Source organism: Corticium candelabrum, chromosome 18 (genome assembly GCF_963422355.1).
Source record: "Corticium candelabrum chromosome 18, ooCorCand1.1, whole genome shotgun sequence".
NCBI classification, from domain to species: Eukaryota; Metazoa; Porifera; class Homoscleromorpha; order Homosclerophorida; family Plakinidae; genus Corticium; species Corticium candelabrum.
The window spans coordinates 6,005,294-6,019,258 of NC_085102.1; the positions used below are offsets into that span (position 1 = coordinate 6,005,294).

The 13,965-nt window shown below is 41.8% G+C and overlaps 5 protein-coding genes across 6 annotated transcripts in view; 2 read left to right on the plus strand and 3 right to left on the minus strand.

Moving 5' to 3' along the window:
* Window positions 1-2,235, plus strand: part of LOC134193911 (ubiquitin conjugation factor E4 A-like) — a 6,910-nt gene extending 4,675 nt beyond the window's left edge. The window contains exons 16-26 of the mRNA XM_062662773.1: window positions 1-49; window positions 104-227; window positions 380-465; window positions 646-747; window positions 804-884; window positions 937-1,040; window positions 1,100-1,193; window positions 1,506-1,669; window positions 1,723-1,825; window positions 1,880-1,992; window positions 2,106-2,235. The exon at window positions 1-49 is cut by the window's left edge and continues 63 nt beyond it. Coding sequence (XP_062518757.1) covers window positions 1-49; window positions 104-227; window positions 380-465; window positions 646-747; window positions 804-884; window positions 937-1,040; window positions 1,100-1,193; window positions 1,506-1,669; window positions 1,723-1,825; window positions 1,880-1,992; window positions 2,106-2,232 — 1,147 coding nt within the window. The 3' untranslated portion in view covers window positions 2,233-2,235. The remainder of the gene's footprint in view (window positions 50-103; window positions 228-379; window positions 466-645; window positions 748-803; window positions 885-936; window positions 1,041-1,099; window positions 1,194-1,505; window positions 1,670-1,722; window positions 1,826-1,879; window positions 1,993-2,105) is intronic.
* LOC134193917 (NEDD8-conjugating enzyme UBE2F-like) lies at window positions 2,229-4,280 on the minus strand. Its single transcript, XM_062662779.1, has 9 exons — window positions 4,105-4,280; window positions 4,010-4,039; window positions 3,847-3,912; window positions 3,714-3,781; window positions 3,433-3,503; window positions 2,920-2,977; window positions 2,830-2,862; window positions 2,709-2,771; window positions 2,229-2,475 (listed from the first exon to the last, which is right to left on the minus strand). Exons 1-9 carry the CDS (start codon window positions 4,208-4,210, stop codon window positions 2,419-2,421), a joined length of 552 nt encoding a protein of 183 aa, XP_062518763.1. The 5' UTR covers window positions 4,211-4,280; the 3' UTR covers window positions 2,229-2,418.
* A 59-nt stretch (window positions 4,281-4,339) lies between these two features.
* On the plus strand, window positions 4,340-5,291 carry LOC134193919 (uncharacterized). The gene is made up of 2 exons (XM_062662781.1): window positions 4,340-4,469; window positions 4,777-5,291. Exons 1-2 carry the CDS (start codon window positions 4,372-4,374, stop codon window positions 5,003-5,005), a joined length of 327 nt encoding a protein of 108 aa, XP_062518765.1. The 5' UTR covers window positions 4,340-4,371; the 3' UTR covers window positions 5,006-5,291.
* LOC134193915 (queuosine 5'-phosphate N-glycosylase/hydrolase-like) lies at window positions 5,135-13,889 on the minus strand. Of its 2 annotated transcripts, XR_009972126.1 has the most exons (10): window positions 13,772-13,889; window positions 13,618-13,712; window positions 13,285-13,417; window positions 13,054-13,203; window positions 12,859-12,982; window positions 12,680-12,794; window positions 12,544-12,614; window positions 5,486-5,608; window positions 5,354-5,421; window positions 5,221-5,293 (listed from the first exon to the last, which is right to left on the minus strand). XR_009972126.1 is itself a non-coding variant. In XM_062662776.1 (9 exons), the coding sequence occupies exons 1-9, from the start codon at window positions 13,865-13,867 to the stop codon at window positions 5,135-5,137; spliced, it is 1,011 nt and encodes a 336-aa protein (XP_062518760.1). In that variant the 5' UTR covers window positions 13,868-13,889. The 2 variants fall into 2 exon arrangements, 1 of the variants encoding a protein (XP_062518760.1); XM_062662776.1 differs by lacking the exon at window positions 5,486-5,608 and having other exon boundaries at window positions 5,135-5,293.
* LOC134193916 (uncharacterized protein K02A2.6-like) lies at window positions 5,598-7,125 on the minus strand. The gene has a single exon (XM_062662777.1). The coding sequence runs from the start codon at window positions 6,977-6,979 to the stop codon at window positions 6,368-6,370; it is 612 nt and encodes a 203-aa protein (XP_062518761.1). The 5' UTR covers window positions 6,980-7,125; the 3' UTR covers window positions 5,598-6,367.
* Window positions 13,890-13,965: the final 76 nt, after the last annotated feature.

The following is a 13,965-nucleotide window of genomic DNA, read 5'->3' on the forward strand; positions in this document are numbered from 1 at the left end:
GTTGCCACGAGTTGAGAGTTTGAATGAAGGGCGAAGCTCAGTCAGCAGTGTTAGTACTATTACTGTTTATGCTGATCAGTGGTGTAGAGAGTGTGCACTGCAGATGGCAAGGAGCAAGATGTTTGCGAAACATTGGTTTGCACATTCACACTTGGCAAAGTCGATGATGCGAGCATTTATTGACATTGAATTTACTGGGCATGCAATGCAATTTGAGCAGAAATTCAGTGAGCATTACTGTGTGTGTGTGTGTGTGTGTGTGTGTGTGTGTGTGCATGTGTTTGTTTGTGTGTGTGTGTGTGTGTGTGTGTGTGTGTGTGTGTGTGTGTGTGTGTGTGTGATGAGAGTAAATTGGAGAAATTGGTTTTGTTACATGAAGCCTATCGACATCAAATGTACTATGTCTTTGAATACTTGTGGGATCTGGAGCCATTTAAGGAGAACATTGTGAAGATAGCCGACGAGGTATGATCAGTGTCTATTCACATTTATCTGTTTGTCAGCTATGTAACTGAATGCTATTGTACAGCATAGACAGATATATGGCAGTAGCAATTTCTGTTTGTATTTTGATTTCAATTTGAGCATTGTCTGAATCACTAATGGTTATATCTCTTAACACAGTTGTGTTGTGTTATCTTGTAGAGTGTTAAGGAGAGCCTACGTGGTCAATCAGGTCCTCTTTTCATTCGATTCATCAACATGCTGCTAAACGATGCCATATTTCTACTAGATGAAGCAATGGAGGTTGGTATGACTCACGTACTCTCTACTTCCACGAGGTGTAGTACTTTGTTTCTTAGTATTTAAGGAAGGTGAAGGAAGGTCAGCGTGCTCAGGACCAAGGAGAGTGGGCAGACCTTCCTGATGCACAGCGACGCGAGGTCATGACTCTTGGGGTTATGTGCAGACTTTGTCTTACTGTTGTTGTTGTAGAGAGTGAGTGACTTCCGTCTCGACGAGCACATGGCGACTGCAAATAATGTCCTTAGCTGCAAGACAGTGGAGGCTCTCTGTTACCTCACCCAAGAGATTCAAAGGCAAGTTGTTTGTTTATGTATGTGAATGGTTGTGTTTAGTTTGTTATTGTCATGTGTAGGCCATTTGTCTTGCCATCAATGGTTGATAGAGTTGTTGCTATGTTGAATTACTTTCTTCTCTTACTGGTTGGCCCAAAAATGGCAAATTTGAAGGTACCATATGTACTAGGGCAGTGTTTGTATGTGTGTGTGGTCTTGTGGGGTGGATTCTCTGTCTACATGCAAGTATTTGTATTGCTAATCTCTCTGCAATGTGTGTGTGTGTGTGTGTGTGTGTGTGTGTGTGTGTGTGTGTGTGTGTGTGTGGTGGCGGTGGCGGTGGCAGCGGTGGTGGTGGTGGTGGTGGTGTGTGTGTGTGTGTGTGCATGTGCATGTGTGCATGCGTGCATCTTCGTGCCTCAGGTTTGTGCTGTCTCCGTCCAATGTCCGTTTTGACATACCCCTGGTACTTTGCTATTGTAACAGGTAAAAAACTTTGATAAATACAACTTCAAACCACAGCTTATTGTTGAGAAGATTGTAAGTATATATGTCCACTTGAGTTGCAAGATTGAGTTCTGTGCTGCAATTCCCTGTGATGGCCGTTCCTATTCACCTACATTGTTCCTTCAAGCAAAACGTGTCACGCAGTAAGAAACTTGGCTGCAAACTATAAACTCCGAGCATGACACAGAATTTGTAGACAAATTGGTAAACATGAACTGGCAGCGCAGTTGTCTGAGCTGCATGAGAAATTGAAGTATTACGATACAAAGAGACAAGAGACTGAAGAAGCAGAGGCTAATGTGAGCTTTCCATGTCAAGCTTGTCTGCCTCACGTATGATTTTTGCACTTTCAGGCTCCTGGTGAGTTCCTTGATCCATTAACTGATGAGCTAATGAAAGATCCCGTAGAACTGCCATCATCAAGAGCTGTTGTAGATCGATCTACAATTGAACGACATCTCCTCAGGTTTGATCCATGTCTTGCTCACTATGAGTTAATTAAAGTGTGTTTGTATAGTACACATACAACAAATAGCATATATAATATACATAAATATGTAGATGTTTGTTATACTGCAGTGACCCAACGGATCCATTCAACCGTAGTCCTCTCACAATTGACATGGTTGTTCCTGATGAAGAGCTAAGACAGAAGATTGCAAAATGGCGCGAAGAAGCAGGCATTGAAAAGACCACCAGCAGTTAAAACCATCAATACAATCAACATCTTGCTATATTAGTCCTCTTCCAATACATGTACACTAAATTTGCAAACCGGCAAAGTCAATTTATATTGCTCTAGCTCTTGCAAATGTCCATAGAGCTCATACTACTGACTTTAAATAAAATTCTGACTACACTATCTTCTTGGACAATTGTGTGTATACGGTCGTCATGATGGTTGACAATACCGGTGGATATAATCTTTCACCTTCTTTGCAAACATGTCCTAAATGGAGGCATCATTTAGATCAACCCTTAGACCAAGTAGTTAATTAGTTAAACTTGAATTATTGTACTGGCTCTACTGTAGACAGTACATCAAATATGTTGTTCGGCTACTAATGTGTGAGCATTGTCTGTTTCACTGTTCATGACTGTGTACAGTATAACCAATGTTTAAGATTTGTATCCATGCACTCCATACCAAATCTCCACATCAATCGATTAGAACACATTTACCTTGTCTTCACTATACAGATCTGCTGCCTCTTTATTGAGAGGATCATCAAAGTTTAACAAATCCTGTGTGTGTATAACCACTTTATGACACTCTGTTGTCTACGAAACAGTCACAACTTACTGTAAACAGTGAGTTGATGCCCCAAACGATATCCTAGCAGTTTTATTTTATAATCAAAGTCACACACAATGATAAAATTATGAGGCATACCTTCAGAGTTCGACACGGTGACCACCCACTGCCATCTGGAGCACTCTCTCTTAGCAAACTAAATAGAGCACTTTGATTGTTATGGATTGTTGTATGAAATTGTAGATACTAAACTTTAGATTTAATGTGATGTATGTATGACATTGTTCTATACTATCTTATACATACTTTTTAGTATATTACTATTTTGTCAATACTGAATTTAATCCATACTGTATAATTCCATCATGCCAATACAAATAGTTACGCATGTCTCTCTCTACATAGGACTCATTATACTGATAATATTAATTCACCAGTTCCAGGGGCGGCGGAGCAAGTTGTAACTTAGAGGGCATGAAAGGACATCCTGAATACATGAAGTAGGGTGATCTTTCAGTATCCATTTCCTGTCAGGAAGAGCTTTCTAGTGTTTCTTTGCAGTTGTTGATTGTCAAGTTGGGGGGGGAGGAGGTAATTGGCCCACTTCCCCACGGCTCCGCCGCCACTGAGTTCTATACACAAACTCTCTACCTTAGGCATATTTCGCCATTCTCGGTGATGTTTGGATGCCAGAGTCTTGTTTTGCATGTTACCGTAGGTGGCTGCGATGTCAAAAAAACAGGAAAGGTATAGACAACAAAGACTGAGTTGATGTTTTCAAATCAACCAGAACAGGCATTTGAGCACAAAGATATTTCTGGATATGTAGACAAGATAGACAGACAGACAGACAGACAGACAGACAGACACACACACACACACACACACACACACACACACACACACACACACACACACACACACACACACACCTGCAGATTGTATTCCTCAGGAATATACACACCAAACACAAACGACCCTCCTTTCCAATATCCTTCATCTACACACCAAAACCCTAGACTCCAACCAGCCGCCAAATACGTCACGTCATAACTATACACAAACCGGGCGACGCCGTGACGAGCAGCAGTTTCAGATCATTCACATCGTCGCAGTCAATCTTGCAAGTCTCTGTGTTCACACACACACACAACACACAAATACTATCGCAAACCTTCCACGAAAGATTCGAGGCGGAAGTACGCATAAACAACCGCATGGTCAGTACTTGGTAAGCTCACGCCAAGATCTTGTACCTCTGACGCACACGCACACAAAAAGTCAATTGAATGAATGAAGACAATGAGGAGGTGGACACTAGACCTTTTGTCAGTAGCTTCATGCGTACGTTCGCTTGAGTGCCTAGTCTCCGTCTGCCTTCCGACTTCCTTCTACTATCTTCTTCTATCTTTTTCTTCAAATTAATCATAACAAGTGAACACTGCTAGAAAATCTGAAGTCTACGTCTGCGGGGGCGTCGACACTTGTTTAGATCGAATAGCCCGTATAATCCTGGAAGGAAACGAAGGTGAGTACCGTCGTTTGCGCACTTTGCGCGCTTTGCGCACTTTGGGCCGTCGAGTGAAGGGTATGAGCGAGAGTTCCGATCGTTTTGACTTTCTTGTGCGTGCTCCTGCTCTCATCTTAATGTCGTCTGAGAGTCGAAGTTCTCCGACACAGCCGAAAACGTACGTTCTATGTAGCTGGTGTATTGTCCTGATCGTGAGCTTGATTTGCTTGCTCGGTTCGCGTGTGGTGAACTTGATCCCTGGTGTGATCGTGCAAATTCAATTTTTTTGTCCCTGTGCAACTTCCGTGTTGCAACATGCGTGTGCGAGCGTGCGTGCGTGCGTGCGTGCGTGCGTGCGTGTGTGTGTGTGTGTGTGTGTGTGTGTGTGTGTGTTTGTGTGTTGTGTGCGTTTTCATGTGTGTGTTGTCTGTGTATTCTCTGTGTATTCATGACATTCTACTGACTCTAGCAGGTGCTGTGTTTAGGGATTTGACATTGCAGCGGCTATTCCAACTTCGGAGAGAAGACCCTGTTGTGCTGCTGCAAAATTTGGGCTTTGCCAGCAATGAACCTCCGTCTATTCCCGAACGTTTCTTGCTGAGCGTGCCAAATCAGAAATCAGCTTCTGCCCGCAGTCGTAAACGGATGATGGCTCTCAATAGCCTGAACGTGGTGATGGAAGACACACAAGAGTCAAGCTTGTCAGATAGATGAGAAAAAAATATCGATTTTGAAACTGTAATAGCAGAGCTCCACACATCAACAGTAAAAGGTAGCAGCAGGACTGTGCACATGGATAACTTTTCTAGCATTTGATAACAAAAGAACTGAAATATTTAATATTCAGTAATAAACAGAACGAGTTCTATGGATTGGGTAGTCAAGCGACTTGTCAGTCAGTTTGCTTGTAGCTGTTGCACTGTCCCATAAATAGTAGTCAATCAAGAGAGAGTTGATGTTGATTTTGCTAGACTGTTTGTCTTCCACAATTTGACGTATCATCTGCATATATGCATACGCAGTTAGTTATGTTTGCATGTTTAATGATTTATGTACTAGAACCTCTACTGCCCAAATGGAACAACCACGGATTTCGACTTCCTTCTCGTCCCCACTGGACAACACAATTCCTGCAACATGGCTGATTGTAATGACATTACCACATTATATTAAACGACTGCAATAGAAAGCTACCTGTCAGGAACAACCCATCTCAGTTTGATCTCATGCACTGGTCCCTGACTTCATTAGAGTAAAATAAATGAAGCCAACTATCTGGTGGATGGAAGCCAAGTGAAACTATTTGCCGGATGGAAGCTAGCAAACAATAAAGCGAAGACTTACTATCAGCAGTAGTGCCTACATTATCATTCAGAGGTCACTGAAAGTTCAACTACCTGATATAAATCATAATTGACTTACTAATTATACAAGGTGGTTCATGTGTCTGTTTAGCAATCACTAGTTTTAGTATTGTTGTGTCGTTACCGACTATCTATTGGTTCTATTGCAGCTCCCTTACAGTGTCTACGCAATACTACAACAGACTACACAAGACTGGCTAACTACATGCCACAGTCTACTATAAAGTGTCATACTGTATGCTAATGAGTACTAGGGGTAGTCCCAAGTCCCTTACTCTACTACACTCTTCCACTAAATCTCTCAATATCTCTTGGGGGTCTTTTATTGTTCCTTGTGGGATAGCGTCGATTTTCTCTCTCCGTGGACTTTTCAATCAGTTTCTTTGTTGACGTGTTATCAGTCTGTTTCGACTGTGTCTCTGTCAATTAACTCTGGGTGCCTAGGAGTAGTTGGTACCGAGTCTTCCCTGGTAGAGTCTGTTGATGAGATTGTCTTCCCAGCACTGACTTCGGAATAGCTTCCAGCTTGTGATGGAATCATAGTCGCTGTACTACCACGACTATTGGAAGCTTGCTCCTGATGTACATCCTGTGGAAAACTTCTGATATCACGATGTAATATATGGTCTACATGAACATACCTAGCCTGACCATTCACGTTTACAAGATAGTTGCTCGGTCCCAGTTTCTGAACTATTGTTCCAGAGAGCCATCATCCCCGACTATCTTGTCTTGGGTTCCATACTGCCACTGATTCTCCAGGTAACATCTCACGATTTCTGGATGCTGCTTCTGTTTGGCTCTCCTGTCTGTCTCGAATCTCTCCTCCAACTGTAGGTTTAACAAGGCTTAGTCTTGTTCGTAAGACTCTCTTCACTAGCAATTCGGATGGCGTTTTTCCTGTTGAGGTATTTGGAGTCGACCTATACTGCAGCAGTAGTACAGATATTTGATGTCGAATAGTACGTCCTTTAGGTCGTGCCTCCATAGATCTCTTGAAGATTTGAACTGCTTGTTCTGCTTGTCCGTTACTCGATGAGTGATACAGAGGGGTGAGTTGGTGTTTGGCACCATTTCCTTTCATGAACTCCTGAAATTCTACTGACCTGAATTGTGGATCATTATCTGTCACCAATCGTCTTGGAATGCCATAAAAACTGACAACTCGCCTCATCACCTCTATTGTCCTACTAGCCGTTGTACTAGTGCCCATTTCAAGCACCTCCAGCCATTTCGAATAAGTCTCAATCATAATAAGAAAATGTTGACCTTCCAACTCCGCGAAATCTGCGTGAACTCTCTCCCAAGGTGCTGTGGGATACATCCATGGATGAGGAACACCAGCAGGCGGTTTATTCCTCTGACTTTGGCAAATTTCATGCACAATTCTTCCAAAGTCATGTCCAAACTCGGCCACCAGATATATGATCTAGCTAATGCCTTCATTCGATTTGAACCCAGGTGGTTTTCATAAAGATCTGCTAGAACTATTGACTGTAATTTTTGCAGTATTATCACATGTGTTCCCCAAAGTAAACAGTTCTCTTCGACGCTAAGTTCATCTGACCGTTGTGAGTAGGGTTGTAACATTGGATCCATGTGACTTTTCCAGTTCCATCCAGACAATGTATACTGGTATGCCCGTCTCAAAATTGGATCTGCTTTAGTCTCTTGTGCTACTTCTGCTGCTGTTACAGGTAGATTCTCACAGTAATCCACATGGTACAATTCCTGGTTGGGGTCTATGACATTCACTTCCATTGGCAGTCGGGACAGCATATCTGCTTCCTTATTCTCCTCTCCAGCCATATACTCCAGGTTGTACTCGTATGCACTTAAAATTAGTGCCCACCTCTGCAGCCTTGCTGCTGCTAATGCCAGGATACCCTGTTTAGGTCCCAGAGTTTTGACCAAAGGTGTGTGATCTGTCACCAGTGTGAATCTTCGGCCAATGAGGAACTTGTGGAAATGACAAACGTTGAATATTAATGCCAGTGCTTCACGCATTATTTGGGCATAGCCTTTTTCTTCTGATGACAGTGTCTGTGAAGCAAACACTACTGGTCTCTCCGATCCATCCTCAAACTCGTGACTCAAACAAGCTCCTATTCCATATGGGGATGCGTCACATTTGAGCTTGACTGGTCAAGACAAATCATAGTGCGTAAGAAAACCAGAATGTAATAACTTGTTCTTTGCTGCATTGAATGCGGCCCTGTGTTTCCTTGTCCATCTCCACTGTTTTCCTTTTTGAAGTAACTCATACAATGCTTGTAGAGTATTCAACAGATTTGGTAAGAAATGGCTGTAATAGTTCAACAGCCCCAGAAATGCCTTCAACACAGTCACATTTCTTGGCTCAGGTGCTTCCCTGATAGCCTTGACCTTGTCTTCTGTAGGTCTCAGATCTTCGTGATCTACCCTGCGACCTAAGCATGTCACCTAAAGACTTCCCAAATTCACATTTGTCCTTCTTTAGCTGGACTCCTCGTTGTTTTAGGCGTTGTAATACTTGCCTAACTCTTGCATCGTGCTCAGCATCAGTTGAACCGACAATCAGTATGTCATCAACAATCAACAAACTCCTGGTATTCCAGACAATATCATATCCATCGTTTTCTGGAAAATACATGATGCTGTTGGTATACCAAAAGGCATCCTGGTATAAGTAAACAAACCCTTCCTAGTATTTATATATGGTTAAATACTGTTGGCTTCCAGTATCCACGTCCATTTGTTGGTAAGCTTGCTCTAGATCAAGCCTGGTAAATCGTCGATCGCCCGCTAAAGTAGCAAATAAATCTTGAGCATTTGGTGTGGGATACTCAATATTTTCCAAATATTCATTGATGGTTACTTTGTAGTCACCACACGATACTGCCGTCAGATTTCCTCACCACTACTATACGTGAAGCCCACTCGCTCTGTTCTACAGGTGTCAGTACTCCTTCTCTGACTAAGCGATCGATTTCAGTATCCACTTTAGCTTGTAACGCAAATGATACTGGTCTTGCCTTATGAAAGACTGGCCTTGCATTGGCACTCAAAGCAATTTTTGCTTGCACTCCTTGCAGCTTTCCCATTCCTTCCTTGAATAACTCAGGAAACTCGTGTACGGGATCCACGACATTCAAGCTAAATAAGGATGCTCAGTCCAACTTGAGTTGTGACAACCAATTCCTGCCAAGCACTGCTGGCTTATTTGCAGCATTGACGACAACTAATCTACCTCTTATTTCTTGATCTCCATAGCGCACTGGTACAACAGCTTCTCCGCGTACAGACAATGTCTGTCCACAATATGACTGTAATTTCACGTTGCTGCTCAGGAGTTTGACATAGGGTAGTTGTTTCTCATAGGTCTCCCTGAATAGTTGCACCCATGTCAACAATCAGCTCTAATTCTTGTCCAGCTACAGTCATATTGACTTTGATTGCGTCCTGACTTCCCAGACCATAAAGTGAACATACCTCCTCTTCTCCCACTTGTAACGTGGCTTGCTTCTGGTACTTTGTATTCTTGGTACCCGTTGCTCTGCTCCCGTTCTTGAAATCGCCTTGCTTCTTACTTCAGCAGGCTTTTGCAATGTCCCTTTTGTGACATAAATAGCACTCTCTGGATTTCATCTGACACTTATCAGGAACATGCCCCTTGCCATTGCATCTGTAGCTTACTTCATATCAGACTGTGTTGTCTTTGACCTCCAACTGCTACTACTTTGCATGCTAAATGCCATCTTGTGGCCCGTTGTTGATCCGTGTCTGCGTGTGTCTCCTCGCAAAGCTATCGTCTCTTGTCTTGCATATTCAAAGACTTGCTCGATTTGTACTGCTTTATCAAATGTTAAGTCAGTTCCGCCAGAATTGTCTGCTGTAGGGCTTATACTCGTAATCCACATAGGCATTGGTCTCTCAACGCAACTGACAACTTTCAAATCTTGCAGTTGGCAAGGTCGTACCAAGGTCCGCAACGAACTGTAGGTCAATGCACCCACAGACGTTAAATAGATTGCCTTCCTACGAGCTACGTGTTCGTTTCCTATCGATACTGCATTTGCCAGGCAGTAAAGCTTGTACAGCTCCTATTTTGTTCACGGGTACTGTTTTGTTCACAGCCCCTATTTTGTTCATATTTGCCCCTATTTTGTTCATATTTGCTCCTATTTTGTTCATCGGGTACTATTTTGTTTACACGTTCTGAACCCGTCGTAGCAGCTCCTATTTTGTTCTCGGCCCCTATTTTGTTCACGCACATTTCTTCCTCTCTACTTTCGGTTTCGTGTCACAAATTTCTTTTCTCCTAGCAAATGTACTCTAGACATGTCAAACTACATAGAAATAGAGAAAAGCCACCTTGTTCTGGGCAGTAAGTTGCCTATTTTGTCCATTTTCACGCGAACAAAATAGTACCTATGAACAAAATAGGTGCTGTTAGAGCAGCCCCTATTTTGTTCACAGCTGTAGCCCCTACTAGTATTTGTTCGATCACAGCCCCTACTTTGTTCTTCACAGTCCCTATTTTGTTCACAGCCCATATTTTGTTCACTAGATCTAGTAGTGTTCATGCACAGCCCTACTTTCTTTACAGCCCCTATTTCCTTCACAGCTGTAGTCCGTCTGAAAGTACAGTGTACAGTTCAGGGAAGTATGGAGTTCCCGTAACAGCGGGAGACTATTTGTTTATAGCAACTAATTGGTTTTGCCTTTCCTATGTCTCAAATCAGCACGCTCTACTGTTATGGCTGCACGAGACCAATGCAAAGGACAAGACAATGGCTAGTATAATTTTTACCCTACTACATAAATTTCTTCTGTAATACGTAAGATGCTATCATCACAACATTCAGAAGATTGTGGGGTTAGCCCTAGAACTTGCAAGATAAATTACATAAACAATTTTTATGATTCTATACTAGATATTCAGATTGCAGACACTTATGTGAATAGCATTATTAGTGTCATTAAGGAGCGTATATGCGTGCGTCCATGCACTAGAAGACAATTGACTAAGGTAAGGAAAACCAGCAAATGAGCCTGCATTTAAAATACTATACTTGCTATCGTGAGCTAAGTAGATACCGTACACTTGTGTTCAGCCAAGAGTTAGTGGTTGTGAGTACTTCATACTATACAGAAAAGGCAGTTGTTCTAAACGTCAACTAAAAGGTTGATCAATTAATTTAATAACAAAACACCTTTGTCCACTAGATTCAAATTCATATTACATGGACATGATATGACTCATTCATACGTAAAGCCTTGATGTTTGAATAGAGAGATTCACACCTACAAATGATGGGGCTACAGCCCCATCCACGCTACACCCCTGGGCACGCCCACATTCTTCTGACGGGAATCGTAAAATTAGTACATGTTATGATGATTGCCTTTCAGCACCGAAGAAGTCGAAGCAGCGCAAAAAAATTAATTAATTAAATGTCATGTCCTTCGCATCCATCTCATGCAGCCACAACAGTAAGAGCGCGCCGATTTGAAACGTTTAGATATATGTAGGAAAGCCCATACCAATTAGTCGATCGCCTTAAACAAATAGTCTCCCGCTGTAACGGGAACTGCATTTCCAAGAACTACACTGTACTTTGTTGAGGAACTGTGGGGTTGTGAACAAAATAGGGGCTGCAAGTTAAGCCTGGTTCACAATATTGACGCCGACATCGATGTCGATGTCGACGCTGGAATAGAAATGAATCCTATTCCAGCGTTGACATCAAAGCATGCCGCTGACGTCAAGGCGGTTTCTTTGAAGTTTGACGCTCAGCTGGGTGTCGGCATCATATTGTGAACCAGGATCTTGTGAACAAAATAGAAGCTGTGAACAAAACACAAAATAGGGGCTGTGAACAAAATACGGCTGTGAACAAAATAGGAGCTGTGAACAAAACAGGGGCTGTGAACAAAATAAGGGTCGTGAACAAAATAAGGGTCGTGAACAAAATAGGGACGACCGTGAACAAAATAGGGACGACCATGAACCAAATAGGGGCTGCTCTAGCAGCCCCTATTTTGTTCACGGGTACTATTTTGTTCGCGTAAAAATGGACAAAATAGAAGCAACTTGCTGCCCAGAACAAGGTTACTTTTCTCTATTTCTATGTAGTTTGACGTGTCTAGCTAGAGTACATTTGCTAGGACAAAAGAAATTTGTGACACAAAAGCGTGACTATAGAGAGGAAGAAATGTGCGTAAAGAAATGTGCCTGAAGAAATGTGCATGAACAAAATAGGGGCCGTGAACAAAATAGAGACAGTGAACAAAATAGGAGCTGCTACAATGGGTTCAGAACGTGTAAACAAAATAGTACCCGGTGAACAAAATAGAAGCAAATATGAACAAAATACGGCCATGAACAAAATAGTACCCGTGAACGAAATAGAAGCTGTACAAAGCTCAAACCTTTCCTTCTACTCGTCGATGCTTTCTACTCCTGCTCGGAATTCGCCCAACAAGCCATGTTTCAAATTCGTGGCTGCACTCCCATCTCTCGTCGCCACTGTTGTGTCCTTACCAACTATCTATTGGCAGCTCGTGTACAGTGGCTATGCAATACTACAACACCAGACTACACAAGACTGGCTAACTGCATGCCACAGTCTATGCTAATGAGTACTAGGGGTAGTCCCATAGTCCCTTACTCTACTACAAGTATATAGGTTTCTTTTTACTACAAACTGAGAAGATTGATGCATAGATGAGATTGGTTATTGTGGAAAGCCTTTTAGATGGCATCAAATTTAACCACACTAAATGCTAAACAACACTATAAAACGGTTGTAGCATCACCAAGGGAGACATTGTTGTCAAAGTGCCATCATGACCATACATGTACAAGAACAGATCAACCAACTTTACTTGACATTAAATGCGCACCTTGCTGAAGACACTCAAGAAGTTCTTCTGAATACTCAAAAACTCCCAAATATCTTAACATTTGTGGAACTCTATCACACAGGCAATATAGGAAACAGTCTGTTCTTATCAAGCAGTAATATTAGCCTTGTTCTACCTGTAATCTGCAAACATGGTGAGTGATGAAATATCTTCAAACCTACCCAGACCATTGCCCTCAAAGCAAGCCCAGATATCAGCAACAAGAATTTGAGCTCTTTTGTAAAATGACACTGTCAATTAAACAGAAGTAGTTATACTAATACATGTATACATGTAATATTATAGTTGATATACCTGTTTTACCCTTGTACACAGCTGTATCTTGAAACGATGCAAAATTACTAACTATCATCTTTATCAAAGTCTGAGCACTCTCATTACATAGTCGAATGCAATTTGCAAATGAGCCACCAAATTTCTGCATTCCAAAACAATTTAATTTCAGTTTTTTACTATTTGATAAATAATTCTAATATATTTTTTCTATACATCAACTAAAGTCTGTCCTGCTTCATTAAGAAGCATATGTCGCACTTCCAATAGTGGAATGTCCACACTGTTTGAAGACCGAAACACGTGTTTCATCTTATCCATACTAATGTCTTTGTAAAACGCAGGCGATGCCATCTGAATATCCTCCTAACATTCAAAATATAAAGACAATTGCAAGACAATGCCTCATGATTATGCTGTCAATACTATTATTGTGTTTATATCAACCTCAATAGCCCTCCTAATGACTGCACAGAGAGCCCAGTAGTCAACATGTAAGCTTCCTCCATATTCGATTGTAAAGTCTTGATCTGGATCGTCAGACCAGAATGAGAAATTCAGTAGATCAATGACAAATATCCTGAGGAAGTAATACAAACTGTGACATGAATATAATTACTTCATGCAACAGCTACGTATAGTCTACAGTCTATCAGCTATACGTGCACGTAGCTCTTGCATGAAGTAATTACATTCATATAATTTGTATTTGTATTTACATTAATTAATTAATTTGTGGCTAAAATTGCAATGCAGTACCAAAAGCCTCTGTATACGTACCAATCAGCAGTTTCATCTGTCATTTCTTGAGGATGGAGTTTATGCTCCTTCCAGTTAGCAACGTTAGATTCTTTCTTAGAGAAAGAGTCTGCTATCTGCATCTCAAGCAATGCTTTTCACTGAAATGTGATTATTTCGTGTGCAAACAACTCACCATCTCGGCCACGTTTTTGACAGCATCAGCAGCAATATGCACATGGCTTGAAGCAGACGCAATATAGCGCCCTGATTCCAGCGGGTTGAGTGTCATAAGTAGTCTCGCGTGGCCAAACCCCTCCCCTTTTTGATATCTACCGGCGAGGAAGGGTTTGGTGAAATTGCACACAAGCAGTGGTGCCAGGCATACGC

Coding starts and splice junctions, on each gene's coding strand:
- LOC134193915 (XM_062662776.1), bottom strand. CDS start 13,867: ATGACACTCAACCCGCTGGAATCAGGGCGCTATATTGCGTCTGCTTCA. Junction 13,713..13,771: donor TCAAAAACGTGGCCGAGATG/GTGAGTTGTTTG, acceptor CTTGAGATGCAG/ATAGCAGACTCTTTCTCTAA. Junction 5,294..5,353: donor GTTCCATTTGGGCAGTAGAG/GTTCTAGTACAT, acceptor GCATATATGCAG/ATGATACGTCAAATTGTGGA.
- LOC134193917 (XM_062662779.1), bottom strand. CDS start 4,210: ATGATTAATTTGAAGAAAAAGATAGAAGAAGATAGTAGAAGGAAGTCG. Junction 3,782..3,846: donor GCTCGTCACGGCGTCGCCCG/GTTTGTGTATAG, acceptor TTTGGTGTGTAG/ATGAAGGATATTGGAAAGGA. Junction 2,476..2,708: donor ATCTGTATAGTGAAGACAAG/GTAAATGTGTTC, acceptor GCCTCCATTTAG/GACATGTTTGCAAAGAAGGT.
- LOC134193919 (XM_062662781.1), top strand. CDS start 4,372: ATGAGCGAGAGTTCCGATCGTTTTGACTTTCTTGTGCGTGCTCCTGCT. Junction 4,470..4,776: donor TCTCCGACACAGCCGAAAAC/GTACGTTCTATG, acceptor TGCTGTGTTTAG/GGATTTGACATTGCAGCGGC.
- LOC134193916 (XM_062662777.1), bottom strand. CDS start 6,979: ATGTATCCCACAGCACCTTGGGAGAGAGTTCACGCAGATTTCGCGGAG.